Below are 13,341 nucleotides of genomic sequence, written 5' to 3'. Positions count from 1 at the left end.
TCCATTACTCTAAAACTAATTTTCTTATTTCACCATGCAACTATTGTAAGTATCTTACGTAGATTTAAATCTGTGCCTATGAGGCATTGGGGCATATTTTATATTTTATCTATCTAAGCTGTGTTCAGGAGTCTGGGGTGGTGTGCCCTTTTAGTAATACTTGGCCAATCAGCCAGGCCATTCAGTGCAAGGGCCAGAGGATCTGAAGTGTCTCAGGCTCTGCGGTTTCAGGGATTTTCCAGACCACCCAGTGGCACACACAGGCCTTTAGCACTACATGGTGCAGTGCCTGGGGGCTTCCTCAGACCACATATTGCCAGGTGTAGAACAGGAGTCGCCTCGAACCCCTATATTATTGCTCCAGCCCTTCATATAGAGAACTGTAGGGGGAGAGATGGAATTAAAGAGGAGTATTTGATGGAGTGTGTATTGGGGTCTAGGAGATGCTTCAGATTTAAAGGTATGTACAAATTGGATATGAAAGCTTGATAAGAGAAATTAGCAAAGGGATGCTTTTTTTATGAAAATAGGTATACTAAGAGATGAGACTGCTTGTTGGCTGGCGGAAGGTTGTGAAAGGAAGGTAGGTCATAGGAAAAACATTTGAATTTTAATTAAGACAAAGTGGTATGGAGTAAACCTGATCACATAAGTTGTGTAACCTCTGAAGTGGAATTGGCTGGGAAAAAAACTTCAAATAGAGGCAGAAAAAAATAATTAGAAAGCAATCAGTTTGGCTTCTGATGAGAAGAGCCAAGTGAAAAGAAACTCTACAAGCTGAATCTGAAATACTTGGGAGTTCCAACATGAGAAGGGAGAGTGTTGGTGCCTCCAGAAATGAAGACAAGGAAATACGAGGCATTCTTTGTCAGGAATTAAGACAGCAGCAGAAAGCAAAGAGTTCTGAGGTGAGGAGTCCTCTGGTGTAATGTGTTTGCAGGGCATCTTAGGAAAGGTGGGAGTGCTCGCTTGTGTCATCAGACTTTGAGAGGTCAATTCGGAGAAGGTCAGGTTGATTTAACATTTAATTCTGTCCCTGCTGTAGATAGAATGCCACTTCCTCCATGACTCACATTTACTTTTTCTATTCACCAGCTATTTATTGCATGCTACAGTGGGATTAAATCAGCAGTGTCTGAGATGCTTAGGTTCTAGTAACAGGCAGACAGGCAGATAAATTTTTCACATGTTTACAGTGTTGTGTAATAAAAATACAGAAGTGCTTTGAGAGGGTGTCCACAATTACAACATTCTTTTCTATTAGGTTGCCATTCCTTTTGCATCCTATAACTCATATGCGATGATTGCACTTACTCTGTCTCTGCTATGCAATTTGGTATTTTATTATGAGTTCCTAACATTATCATATATATTGCTGTCATGTTGACTCACTTTTTCTTGTACCTAGTAGAGTCTCTGCTCTTTATTGACAGGTATTATTGACTTATTCTTGATTTATTTCTTTGATGGAGATGATCTCTCTTGCTTAGTATATATTTCTAAAGTTTGCAAGTGTAATTAGGTAATTAAGCAGATGCTGTATCTGCAGTCACTGATAAGGACTCATCTCGTGCATTTTTGTCAGTATAAATTTCCTTTCATTGGGGTATTGCCTGTAGTCTTTTTAAAAAATGGTTTTGAATTTACATATGTGAATTATTTAAGTACTCTTTGTGCAAAGGTTGTATCCCAGAGTTTGGGTTACATTGTTACCCTCTTTCATTATAAAAAGTTGTTCATAGTTTCTTCCAGAAGTGTGATTTTTAGATTAAGTGCTTTTTAAAATATATTAATTTTGAATAACCATACAAACAAATGCTGCCACATCTTTCCTTACGTTGTATGTAATTTCTGGAAAACTCTGCTCAACTCCCTGCCCTGAATTTGGAAGGCTCTGCTCTAAGTTTATTTGTTGTGGTTTTGATTTTTGATCACTGTATGACTGAAATGTAATCACGAAAGTCTGCAAGTTCGTAACTGCATCTCACGTGATTTATTAAAAGAAAAAAGGATCCTTGTTTCTTTGGGCCAGACCTGCCTGCGCTCAGTGCTGTGTCTGCACTCTGCTCAGGGGTCGTTCCTAGCAGACTCAGGGGATCATGTGGTACTGGGAATAGGACCTAGCTAAGCCTTGCAAGGCAAGCATCCTACCTGCTGCAATGTGGCTCCCTTGGTTTCTGTTAATATTGCATTGTATTCCTGCTTTGGGGCTTCATTCCCACAATCATTTTGCACCACATTACAAGCACATCTCTCTACCTTAGTTGCTTGTTATCCCATTGCTGAAATTGTGTGGATGTAATGGGTTCCATTGAACCAAAATGAAGTTCTCCTTTGTCTCTTGTACTACTGTCTACTGCTACAATATTTTTTTTCCCTTTTGTTTCTAACTGGACCGCCAGCTCTTTGAGCAAAGGCACCATGCAGTTTTCTTTAAATCATCACTTCACCTTTTATATCAGAGGCCATCAGTGCGTTCATAAAAAGATAAACAGATTTTCTGACTAATCTAATCTGTGAAAAATTTATGAGCTGTGCTTTTTTCTCATAGGGTTCAGAAATGCTCAGAAATCAACCACATGAATGCTCACAATTTGGCCTTGGTCTTTTCATCATGCTTGTTTCAAACTAAAGGACAAACTAGTGAAGAAGTGAATGTAATTGAGGACTTAATTAATAATTATGTTGAAATATTTGAGGTAAATATTTTATATTTTGACCTTGTTAAAATTATTTTGATATTACTGTTTTCAAACAAGAGTGCATATGTCAAAATGTTTAGGTCTTTATGAAAACTTAAAATACATAAAGAATACTTATGATCTACAATTTTTTGTATATAACTAGGTATCTTAACTATAGCCATTAATTTATGTTACATAGCTTTTAAAGCGTTTGTTAACCATATGGTGTCTACTGGGCTCAATATTTGTTATTTGGTGTTTATATATCTTATTTTCTAATCATTATTTTCATTGTGTTCACTTTGAGGTATGAAATTACTAATTTCACAGCTGTTTTAATAAAATATTAGGCATTTGAAAACATTTTAGGATTTTCTTTTATTTGAATTCCCAATATTTAAAAAACCTAGATAGAATCCTAGATTATGTATTTTCTGTCATCTTTTCTAGGTATGTAGCTTTTTAATGACTTCCTTATGAAATTAACATGTTTTGTTCCTTTAGAAAAATTGTTAGAATAGGAGTAATTTTCGCTTCAACTCAAGGAAATAACCAGGATTTACAAATGGAGGGTTTTCAGGAGACATGGGTCAGTTGATCAGCTCTGTCACTGAACAGATTTTGGTATCTGAGTTTTGCCATCTTACTTTTTTTGAGGCTTCCATGAACTGGTGATATATTATTAAAGACTGCTTAAGTTTCCTTGAGCAATGGATAGACTAAGTCTACTGGGTTGATCTTTGTAGAGTACTCAGTAGAGCCTTATGATAACTGTTCAGGAGTATTCTTAGAAAAGGGAACGAAACTGTTTAGAATAAATGAACATCACAGTCAAACCTTAATTTACATAGGAATAGACTCCAAAGCTGTTTGAATCTCCTTGCTCTTTGATTACTTTCATATTTCTTTGTGTATGTGTCCACTGTTTTTGATCAATGGCAACTGCTCTGCAAGAATTCTCATGCTCAGAAATGAAATAATTTGAAAAAAATGTGTGGCTTTGCTTGCTCTCTTTATTTTCTATTTTAGTACTGTTAGGTTAATAAATGGTTTTATGAAGTGGAAATGTTTAGGTGATGGAAATTTTCTCACCTAGTGAACATTTTAGTTGAAGAAATGAATCTTATCTCTCAATTTATGTAACAAACCATCAACAATCCTTTTACTGTTAAATGGTCTTAGCAGTATGGCCTCCCTGATGAATTCTGCATTCTGAAATAGGATTATCATAAAATATTCTAGGCCTTTTGAGATAGCAGTTATGTGGACTTCATCTGCTCTGATCTAGCCATGCGAGTCCATGCTGATTAAGATGGCCAGTCTCGTTTATTTTTAACTTGGTGGTCTTTAAGTTCCTGAAGGAACGTGAGGATGAGTTCCATTGCCCCTTGTATTTTATTAGAATGTCCGAAATTATATTTTGAACAGGTTAAAGAAGACCAAGTCAAACAAATGGACATAGAAAATAGCTTTATTACCAAGTGGAAAGACACTCAAGTGAGTAGTAATAGTTAGATGTCCAAAGAGTAATACAAAAATCAGAAACTTCCATTGTAAGTAAATATATTTGTTCATTTATTTTCAAGTCATATTTGAAGCAAAGTAAAGTAATGGGGGAAGAAAAAGTAAATGCAGTAGTAGTGTAATTTTGAAGACTAATGCATATCTACAAAATAACCAACTGTGCTTTTAGAAATTTTTCAGAAAATCATTCTTGAATTTATCAAGATCAGCTTGTAAAGTACATTTTCAGATGTAAAAGCACTATTTACAAATGTCAGGCGATTTCAAGGGAAGCATTTAAAACCAAAGAACCACTAGACTAAATTGAAAACTCAAACCTCCTAATGATTTTTGGTGAGGTTTTTGAAAATGCGAATTATTGCTTATGTGCTTCTGCTTGCATGTTCCCAGATGATTGCAAATTTTAGTCTACTTCTAAGTATCCTTTGCAATATATGCTGATGTATGTCTAAAGTTAACTTTTGTCCAGATTTTCTCTTGCTTTCTTAGTCAATGTTATACTGGATTCATGTGTCAAGTTGCAATGCACTTTTTCCTGGTTATCTTGTTTAGCAATTATTCACTGCATTTTTAAAAGTGATTTCTAATCTTTTTCTCATTGTTAGGAATGTAATAGATTTAGGGTATCAATATAAATAGAAATAGCCCAACATTTTTTATTGATAGACCTAGGAATATGATGAAATGCTTCACTTAGTCAAACTCTGACTTTACCACTTCTGAAAAATCCACTCTGAATTAGAGAAATTATCAGAAATATCATTTGAAACATATGAGGAAAGGCTTAAGTATTCTAATGCATACATACTTAAGTATCAAAATTAATTACACTAATTACTTAAGGAATTATTTCCATATTGACTCAGATTATTTGTGCAGTCTTCAGAGGAGTTAATAGTAACAGTGAACAATCTGTTTATTTGGGGTTTTCTTGAATTCTTGCCTTTGGGGGAGTATTTGAGTATTTGAAATACCAGACAGTGTAAGCCCCAGATATAATCTTTGGTGACCGTTAGTATTTTGCTACTGAAGTGTATTTGTATAGTAGATTTTAATTTTACAGTAATAATTGATTTTATCCAATTACATGTAAGAAAGTAAAAGTACTTGCCTAGAAAGTAGGGTAATTGGAAATAAAAGTAGAAGAGTTTAGAAGAATCTGTTTATTTGCTCAATTTTTCTCTGATCCATTTTAAACTCTCCTCTGGAGTGTTTTTCTTACAGATTCTATGCCTTACCCCTGTTTGAATTCCTTAGCTATTCTTATTTCTGGCTTTACTATGAGTTCTTTGTGTTTGCTCTTTTAATTTTTAAAATGTGTCTTTCCTGGAGAGTTGTTTATGCAAACAGTGAAAAATTTAAAAAAGTCAACTGAATTTTTCTCCTAGTATTTTTATGTCAGACCAAAAGTGAGGAGAAAAAAACATGGAAATAAGGTTTTCCAAGTCTCTAGTGCCAGAATAGTTAAGAGGACTTCTTCAAAGTGCATTTTCAATGTTTTTCTTACACTTTACTCATCAGATTTTATTCTGAGGAAAATACAACTTCAAAATGATTGTTTCCCTATTATGACCCTTTTGAAGATTGGGTATTGTTATTTCTGAGGTTTTATATAATTTTGGTGAATTTGGGGGAAAATAAAAAACATTTTTCACAGATCCATTTGGCTCTTTCCATATTAGTCTAACGTGTGATACTTTTTGCTTTGAATTTCCTTTTATCTTCTCTGGTTTGTCTTTTGGGCTATCATGGCAACACAAATAGTTTAGCACTTAGTGCTTGACTGAAGATAATTAAAAGTTTATCTTTATCATCCACATTATTCTGCCACTTCATTTTAAGATTTGTTTTCTATTCCTAACTGTGTTTTCTCTAGTAGTATCATTAAACATATCTGACCCACATGTATCCTTAGAGCCAGTATTTGAACATAACATCTCTGAAAAATTAATAAGATATATTTTCCTTGTTAATTGTTAGTATTATACGTGCACTACAGCTTGGAGCAAAACTACCTCTGGCTCCCTTCCACTTCTCATTTTGCTTCCCTAGTCACATAAGTGAAAGCTCTTACTTTGACTTCTGTCCTTTGCCATCATCATGTCTTATTGTAGTCAGATTTGTTGCTTCAGTAGGAATGTGAGAACATTTGGGAACACTAGAAATTACTGAGTACAAAATTAGAAATTGCATTGCGGGTATTGTCACTGGGTATAGCCTATGTGTAAAGACCCTGTCCTCGACCACATCTATAAAAGTGTATCATCATAGCTATTCACAGGGAAGTTGAGCTCATCTTATTATTAAAAATTACTTAGATGCATAATTCCAGCTTAAGTGTCACCTGAGTGTTCCTGCAACATCACTCTGGTCATTATCTTCATATCTCCCCTTTTTAGGTTTCCCAGGCTGGAGATCTGTTGATTGAAGTGTATGTAGAGAGGAAGGAACCTGACCGTAGTATTATAATTCGGGTGAGTCCTAAAGTAATTTTGGAAATCACACAGTTGTATTCATTTACATGTCTGCATTTTCCATTGCTGCTTTTACTTTACATTCCCTCTTTAAATCATGACTAATGACACCCACTGGCTTTTCATAGCAATACCCTCCTGAAATTCCATGTATGCTCTGTCATTTGGGAAGAATTATCTTAGGTGCTCCCCCACGGCAGAGCCTGGCAAGCTACCTGTGGCCTAGTTGATATGCCAAAAACAGTAACAAGTCTCGAAATGGAGACATTACTGGTGCCCGCTTGTACAAATCGATGAGCAACGGGATGACAGTCATGACAGTGATCTTAGGTGCTATAAGTTATGGGTCACATTTTCTGTAGATTCTGGAAAATAACTTGAACTGAAAAAGTTGAATTTTCTTTTTCATAGCTTCTCAACATTATGTAAGTTGATTTTTTCTGAGTCTCAATTTTTTATCCTTTCAAGAAATCAAGAGAAATTACAGCATTTGTATTATTGCATTGATTATGACAGTAAGATAATGGTGTGAAGTGTTTTACAGATTCTTCAGCATTTACATGTTAAATGTTACTTACTACTTTATTGATTATATTGTTAATATTCTCCAAATTTGTATTCTAGACTTTAGCTCCTGATCTTGTAATTTGCTTGAATATTAGGTATATTCCTCTTGTTTAAGAATATTATTGAGTTAGCTGAATTAAATCAATCCTCATGCTAGTATACAGTCTGCCTGAGGAAGAGTACAGTGATCTTTTAGATTCCTGCTCATTAAGATTATTTTCTCTGTGAGAAATAGACGTTTTGACATGTAACTGTAGAAATCCTGGCATTATTCCTAATCTTTTTATGATCGGATAAGATTAACAGTCTTAATGGGTATTTCTGGGGACCTGAGCCGGTAGGGAGCTTGTCTTACGGGCGGCTGATTGGGTTCGATCTCTAGCACTGCATAGCATCCATATGATCCAAGCACTGCCAGGAGTTAGCCCTGAGCATCGCCAGCTGTGGCCCCCAAAACAAAACGAAAACAAACAAAATAGGTATTTGTCAATGTTAGTAATTTTACACATATTGTAACTGTTATTTTGCAAGCTTTTAATGATATGTATTATGGCTTGAAGGCTGTGATTACCTTAGCCCAGAGCACCATATTGAGAAACTGTGGTTCTGGGCTTTGTTCTCATGACAAAGCTGCCTTGCGGTTTCATAGATTGACATCAGTTGAACAGTCGTTGCACATAGGGGATATGAAAGACTAGTACAGATTAATTAGGACAATTTTATCAATTTCTATGCAAGAAGAGGCAATTACAACTTCTGGTTTAACACCACCTACAAACAACTATAGCATATTTTAATTTTATTATATTAATAAAGCCACAACAGAAGTTCTTGTAATTGAGCAAACTTCTTATGTAGAGGGTGTTTAGATAATAGACTCCCAGCTTTACCTGTAACAAACCCACAGTCTCTTTAAAAAAAAAATCACGAAAATAATACAGAAATAATCACTGATATTTTAAAATGTTTAAGACTTTTCAGAACCACTTTTCTCAGGTAATTGCAACCTCACACCAAGGAGAGCCTTAAAGCAGGTGACACGCCAGGTTTATGTAAAGGAAACTAGGATAAAAGACTGTAAGCTGGAGTGCATGGAGAGAGCTCAGAATGATTGTGCAGATCCTGGGTTAGATCCCAGCGCTGCACAGGCTCCAAACAAATAAAAACCAGGTGTGTCTCTACCTCTCCTCCCCACAGAAGCCATGGGGTCCGTAACACAAGCCAGATCAATATGTTCATTATACATTGTAATGATTTGCATATTCCTTAGTAATTGCCCGCATGTGCTCTGCTGAGCCTCAGGTGTTCTAAAGAGGCACTGGAGAACCTTTCGGTACAAGGAAGGAAATTGGATCTTTTCGACATGCTTCAACCTAAAGATCTTCCTGATTCCCTGTCCATATTTTTTGGTCAGAAATCTGTTATTTTGAGAAAGGTCTAGACTTCTTTAAAATGTACATTCATTCTAGCAACAGCATCTTTGAAATAATCCACTTACATATGAAAATGTTAACGACTAGGTCCACACACTGTGTGCTGCTAGATGTCTACCCCTTCTCTCCAGGGGCTCATTTGTAAAAATTTTGATGTTAAACTCCATTAGACTTTTCTAAATAAAAATTCAGTAGACCTCACTATAAATTAATATATTCCAAAGAGAACCCTAAGTTCTGTGAAATGAAAAAAAAAAAACTACATGAACTAGTGGTAATAATTTTTTTTATGTTTAGATGTGTGATTGATTAGTAATGGCCAGGATAAGTAGAATTGAATATGTTCTTCTTCTGAGAAAATATTTTCTAGGTGCATACCTACACTGAAAAATATATACTAACTGGGGGTATTGGTGGTGGGGAATGTGCACTGGTGGAGGGATGGGTGTTTGATCATTGTGTGATTGTAACTCAGACATGAAAGCTTGTAACTATATCTCACGGTGAATCAATAAAATTAAAAAAAAAAGAAAAATATATACTAGGCTTCAGTTATATATAATGCTGAAAATACCTTCATGTTTGTTTTAACATTATGGCTACATTCTCATGGAAGAAACTGAGCTTGCATTTTGGGGCATATAGGATGGATTAAAAGAAACAAATTTGGAAAAAAACAACAACAACAACACAGGAGTCCCTGAAGAAGCCGCTTGGCTTATGTAATGGCCTGAGACTTGGGGCCCCTTGTAGAGCTGCCCCTGAGCCAACTGCACTCTCTGCCTTGTGCCCTGCAGTCCTGGCCCCAGAGACCCGGGCAGTCCACTGCCTGCCACTGCCTGGCAGCCTACACTCAGAGCACCAAAACCAGGGGTCTCTGTACTCCTAGATCGTAGGTTTGCTCTTTGGTAAAGGTCTTTCTGCGTGTGACGAGTCATATTATTTCCTCCTGAGTCATAAATGGCTTACTCAATGTGAAAAACTTGTTTCTATTATGTCTGTATTGTCTCTTCTTTCTATGTTCATGAGATGTTTTTCTAATGGAAAAGATATGTTTTTCTCTGTGTGCTGGAGAAGCTAGTTTAACAGACTAAGACAAAACTTGGGTTATCATATGATGATCGCCACGGGAGTATTGTTCCGTGGCATAAGACTGATACTATGCCTGATGTATCTTCTGAAAATTTTGCTTCTTTCACAGATATCCCCTATGATGGAAGCAGAGGAATTGACTAATGATATACTAGCAATAAAAAATATTGTTCCTTTAAAAGGTGATATCTGGGCCACTTTTGAAGTAATTGAAAATGAAGAACTAGGTAAGTGATTTCCATGCCAGGATTTCTTAAATTCCTTACAGTATGAGACTATGCTATTTTTTGAAGTTATTAATAGCATTTTATTTTATTATTGGATATGGAGTGCTCCCAGGTGATTGTAAGGAGGCCTGGGTGCTCCACCAGCAATTCTTGGCCACTGACCAGTGGTTAAATGTATTAGCCCAATAATGCAGTGCTGATCAGACCAAATGGTGCCCGAGATTATCACCCTTCCATGCTCTGGGGCCCCTAACTAGTGTGGCAGCCAGTGATGCTCCAGGTGTATGTGGTACAGGGAATTAGACCCAGGACAGGCATGTACCCTGTCCCCTGACCTCCATAACCTCTTCCAGCTCTATTTAAAGTTTCACTTTCTTTATACATTCTCTTCTACGTCAATGAATGTTTTGATATATATTATGGCCACTTGTATTTTTGTTCTGTGATTTTTTTCTCATAAAAATAATTATTTTGTAGTTTCTAAAAATATTAATGAATAACGACAATAACTTGTTACAAGAATCTGAGAAGAAAATCAAAAATGTCATAGTTCAATTTAATAAATGTTTAGATATAGCACTCTTGTTTTTTCTATCTTTTTTTTTTCTTTTTGGGTCACACCTGGTGATGCACAAGGGTTACTCCTGGCTTTGCACTCAGGAATTACCCCTGGAAGTGCTCAGGGGACCATATGGGGTGCTGGGAATCGAACCTGGGTCGGCCGCGTGCAAGGCAAACGCCCTACCTGCTGTGCTATTGCTCCAGCCCCGATTTTTCTATCGTTTTTAACTTTTTAAAATATTATTAAATGTTCTATTCCAGTGTTACTCATTCTGTGATAAATGTTAAAATCTTTTGTAGATCGTGTTAAAATTTATAATTTCATTTGATCCTAGTCTTACATTAAACAATTTTCACTGACAAAAAAATAATTATTTTGTTGTCTAACAAAATATTATGCAGAACATTAGTCATCACGATTGCTTCAGGAAATATTACCTTTGTGAGGGTAAGCTGTTTTTTTAAAATCTTCTAAATATGACCAGAACCATCCATCTTACTGTATATTATTCAACAAACGCAGGGGATGTTAATTTTATTTATTGTTTAGTTATTTTTGGGGTCACCCTAGGAATCAATCAGGGGTTACTCCTGGCTCTGCACTCAGAATCACTCCTCACGGTGCAGGGGGGACTATATGAATCTCGGGGATAGAACCCAGGTCAGCCACATGCAAGGCAAGTGCCTTCCATGCTGAACTCTCTCTCTCTGGTCCACGATATTGATTTTAAAAGATTATTATATAGAAATCTAGAAAGCTTATAGTATAGAAATAGTTTGTTATAAGCCTAGCTGAAGCTCACTTGTTGGCTTTTTCCTTTACAGCTGTCTGTAGTGGGTCAGATATATTTCTCAACCTTTATTTCAAGATGCTAAAGAATAAAGAGAGCTTTAAAATGCCTTGAATACCTCAATAGTCAAGTGCAGAATAAGTTTAGCATTCTAATGACAACACTTGGTTTAAAAGACCTCTAGGAAAAAATATACATTGCAGAATACCTTTGTACCTTGACCATCTGTCTAGCTGAAGCCGGCTAAGGTCTTGGGACCCTTTCAAGTATCACTGTCAAGCTGCCAAAAGTAAAATCCTGTCACACACAAGCTCAAGATAAAAATTGAAATTCAACATTGAAACACCCCATGGTGTTTTAGAAACATTGAAATTAGTATTAGGATGCATGGCATTGTAGGACATTTAGTCTTTAGTTGTTCTAGGTTTTCTTTATGTTTAGAGTACATAATATAAAAAAAATCTAATTTGTACTAAACCATTTTTTCATATTTGTTGCTGAGATTTAGTGAGTTTAATGCTTTGGTGTTTGTTCATGCTTCATCTTCCCTATAGACAGGTGTTGTCAGCCTTACTCACAGGAAGTGCTCTTAGAGGATTCCTCTGAGGCCCCCTGCCAAAGGTTTTGATTCTGATTTCCCCCTAATTATCCTTTCTGAGGCATTTCTTGGGAATAACCAAGAAGTAACCTTTTCCTTTGAAGGTCTTCACTCTGCTTTGGTGATGCTTGGATTTCTTCTAGTTCTGTTACTGTTTTATCTCACCTGTCAGTTCTTCCCAACTCTCCCTAAGCTGTAGGTTTCCACTGCCCCGTCTCCTTTGCCTGCTCTTGTTTGACATTTTCTTACTGAATAATCTATTTTCACTCATTGTTTTTGACTAATGGGTGAATTGATGATTCCCGCAAGACACCTTGATTATGCTTCCATCTGACACACTATTTATCTCTGTTAACACTTTAAGGGTTTTACTATTTCACTATATTTCATAGTGACTCTCACTGGATTTATGTGGATTGCTGTTGGTGAGAACTTTTTGGAAGTATGGAGAGACTCCCTTTTTCCCATCTTCGATTTTTCTATACAGTGACTTGTACTTAGTTTCTATATGAGTAAATTTGTTGAATAAGTGAAGCTTTATTCTCCATAGCTATAAATGCAAGGGAAGTATAGTCATTTGACCTTTGTTTAATTTTAATAAAAAGGACTAAGGTTCCCAGATCTATCATACCTAAGCAAATCTCAGCATTGTGGATGGAATTATCTTTTAAAATGACATGAGGGATCATATTGGGCTGCCTTTTTGTTAGTTTCTCATAGTTGAATCATTTTTTAAGCTCTAGCACAAATACTTCTTTGTGATGATATTTAGGTGAACATAGTTCTAACGGACCTCTTCCTGGTTATTTGCTTATAGGTAGATAAAACTGCATGCATGACTTGTAGAATACTTATGTACTTATATATGGTTCCACTCAATATCATATGTTGCAGGTTGTTACCTACCTTTTAGACTTTAGTATCACTTAGTATATTGGTGTGAACTTTTTCTACACATATCTTATTAACTGAGGAGGGATAAAAATGCAAGGTGATGATTTCTTGCTCTGTAAATAGTAATAATAATTTGGATAATCTAAATGTGGAAGATACATAACAGTGTGAGTCCTGCTTTAGGTTAGGAACCACTTAGAGCTCTCACACCCTGCTTATATCTTAAAGAGATTATTGTTTCTATAAGTAGCAAGTTGTTGTGTGTTTGGGTTTATACAGATGAATAAACAAAATTTGGGTTTGAAGTTAGCCATCTTTATTCTCATATGGGTTGATTTTCAAGTGCATGCTTGTACCACAGAACCAGAACTTTGTAGCTTTGGTCCTCCTGACTGAGAGGAGCAAGCAGCATGGTTGAGGATAGGAAAGCTTTAAATCTAGAAGAGATACTGCACATATCTGGAAACACTGCCATTGAATTGATTCTAGGAAAAAT

At 35.9% G+C, this 13,341-nt stretch overlaps 1 protein-coding gene across 2 annotated transcripts in view; it reads left to right on the top strand.

Annotated features, from left to right (window-relative positions):
• ARAP2 (ArfGAP with RhoGAP domain, ankyrin repeat and PH domain 2) overlaps positions 1–13,341 on the top strand; it is a 193,079-nt gene that overhangs the window by 139,969 nt on the left and 39,769 nt on the right. For both annotated transcript variants that reach the window (XM_055138467.1, XM_055138468.1), the window contains exons 23-26: positions 2,552–2,699; positions 4,113–4,181; positions 6,608–6,682; positions 9,884–10,001. In XM_055138467.1, coding sequence (XP_054994442.1) covers positions 2,552–2,699; positions 4,113–4,181; positions 6,608–6,682; positions 9,884–10,001 — 410 coding nt within the window. The remainder of the gene's footprint in view (positions 1–2,551; positions 2,700–4,112; positions 4,182–6,607; positions 6,683–9,883; positions 10,002–13,341) is intronic.

Source organism: Sorex araneus, chromosome 5 (genome assembly GCF_027595985.1).
Source record: "Sorex araneus isolate mSorAra2 chromosome 5, mSorAra2.pri, whole genome shotgun sequence".
NCBI lineage: Eukaryota > Metazoa > Chordata > Mammalia > Eulipotyphla > Soricidae > Sorex > Sorex araneus.
This window is presented reverse-complemented; position numbering and strand designations above follow the sequence as displayed.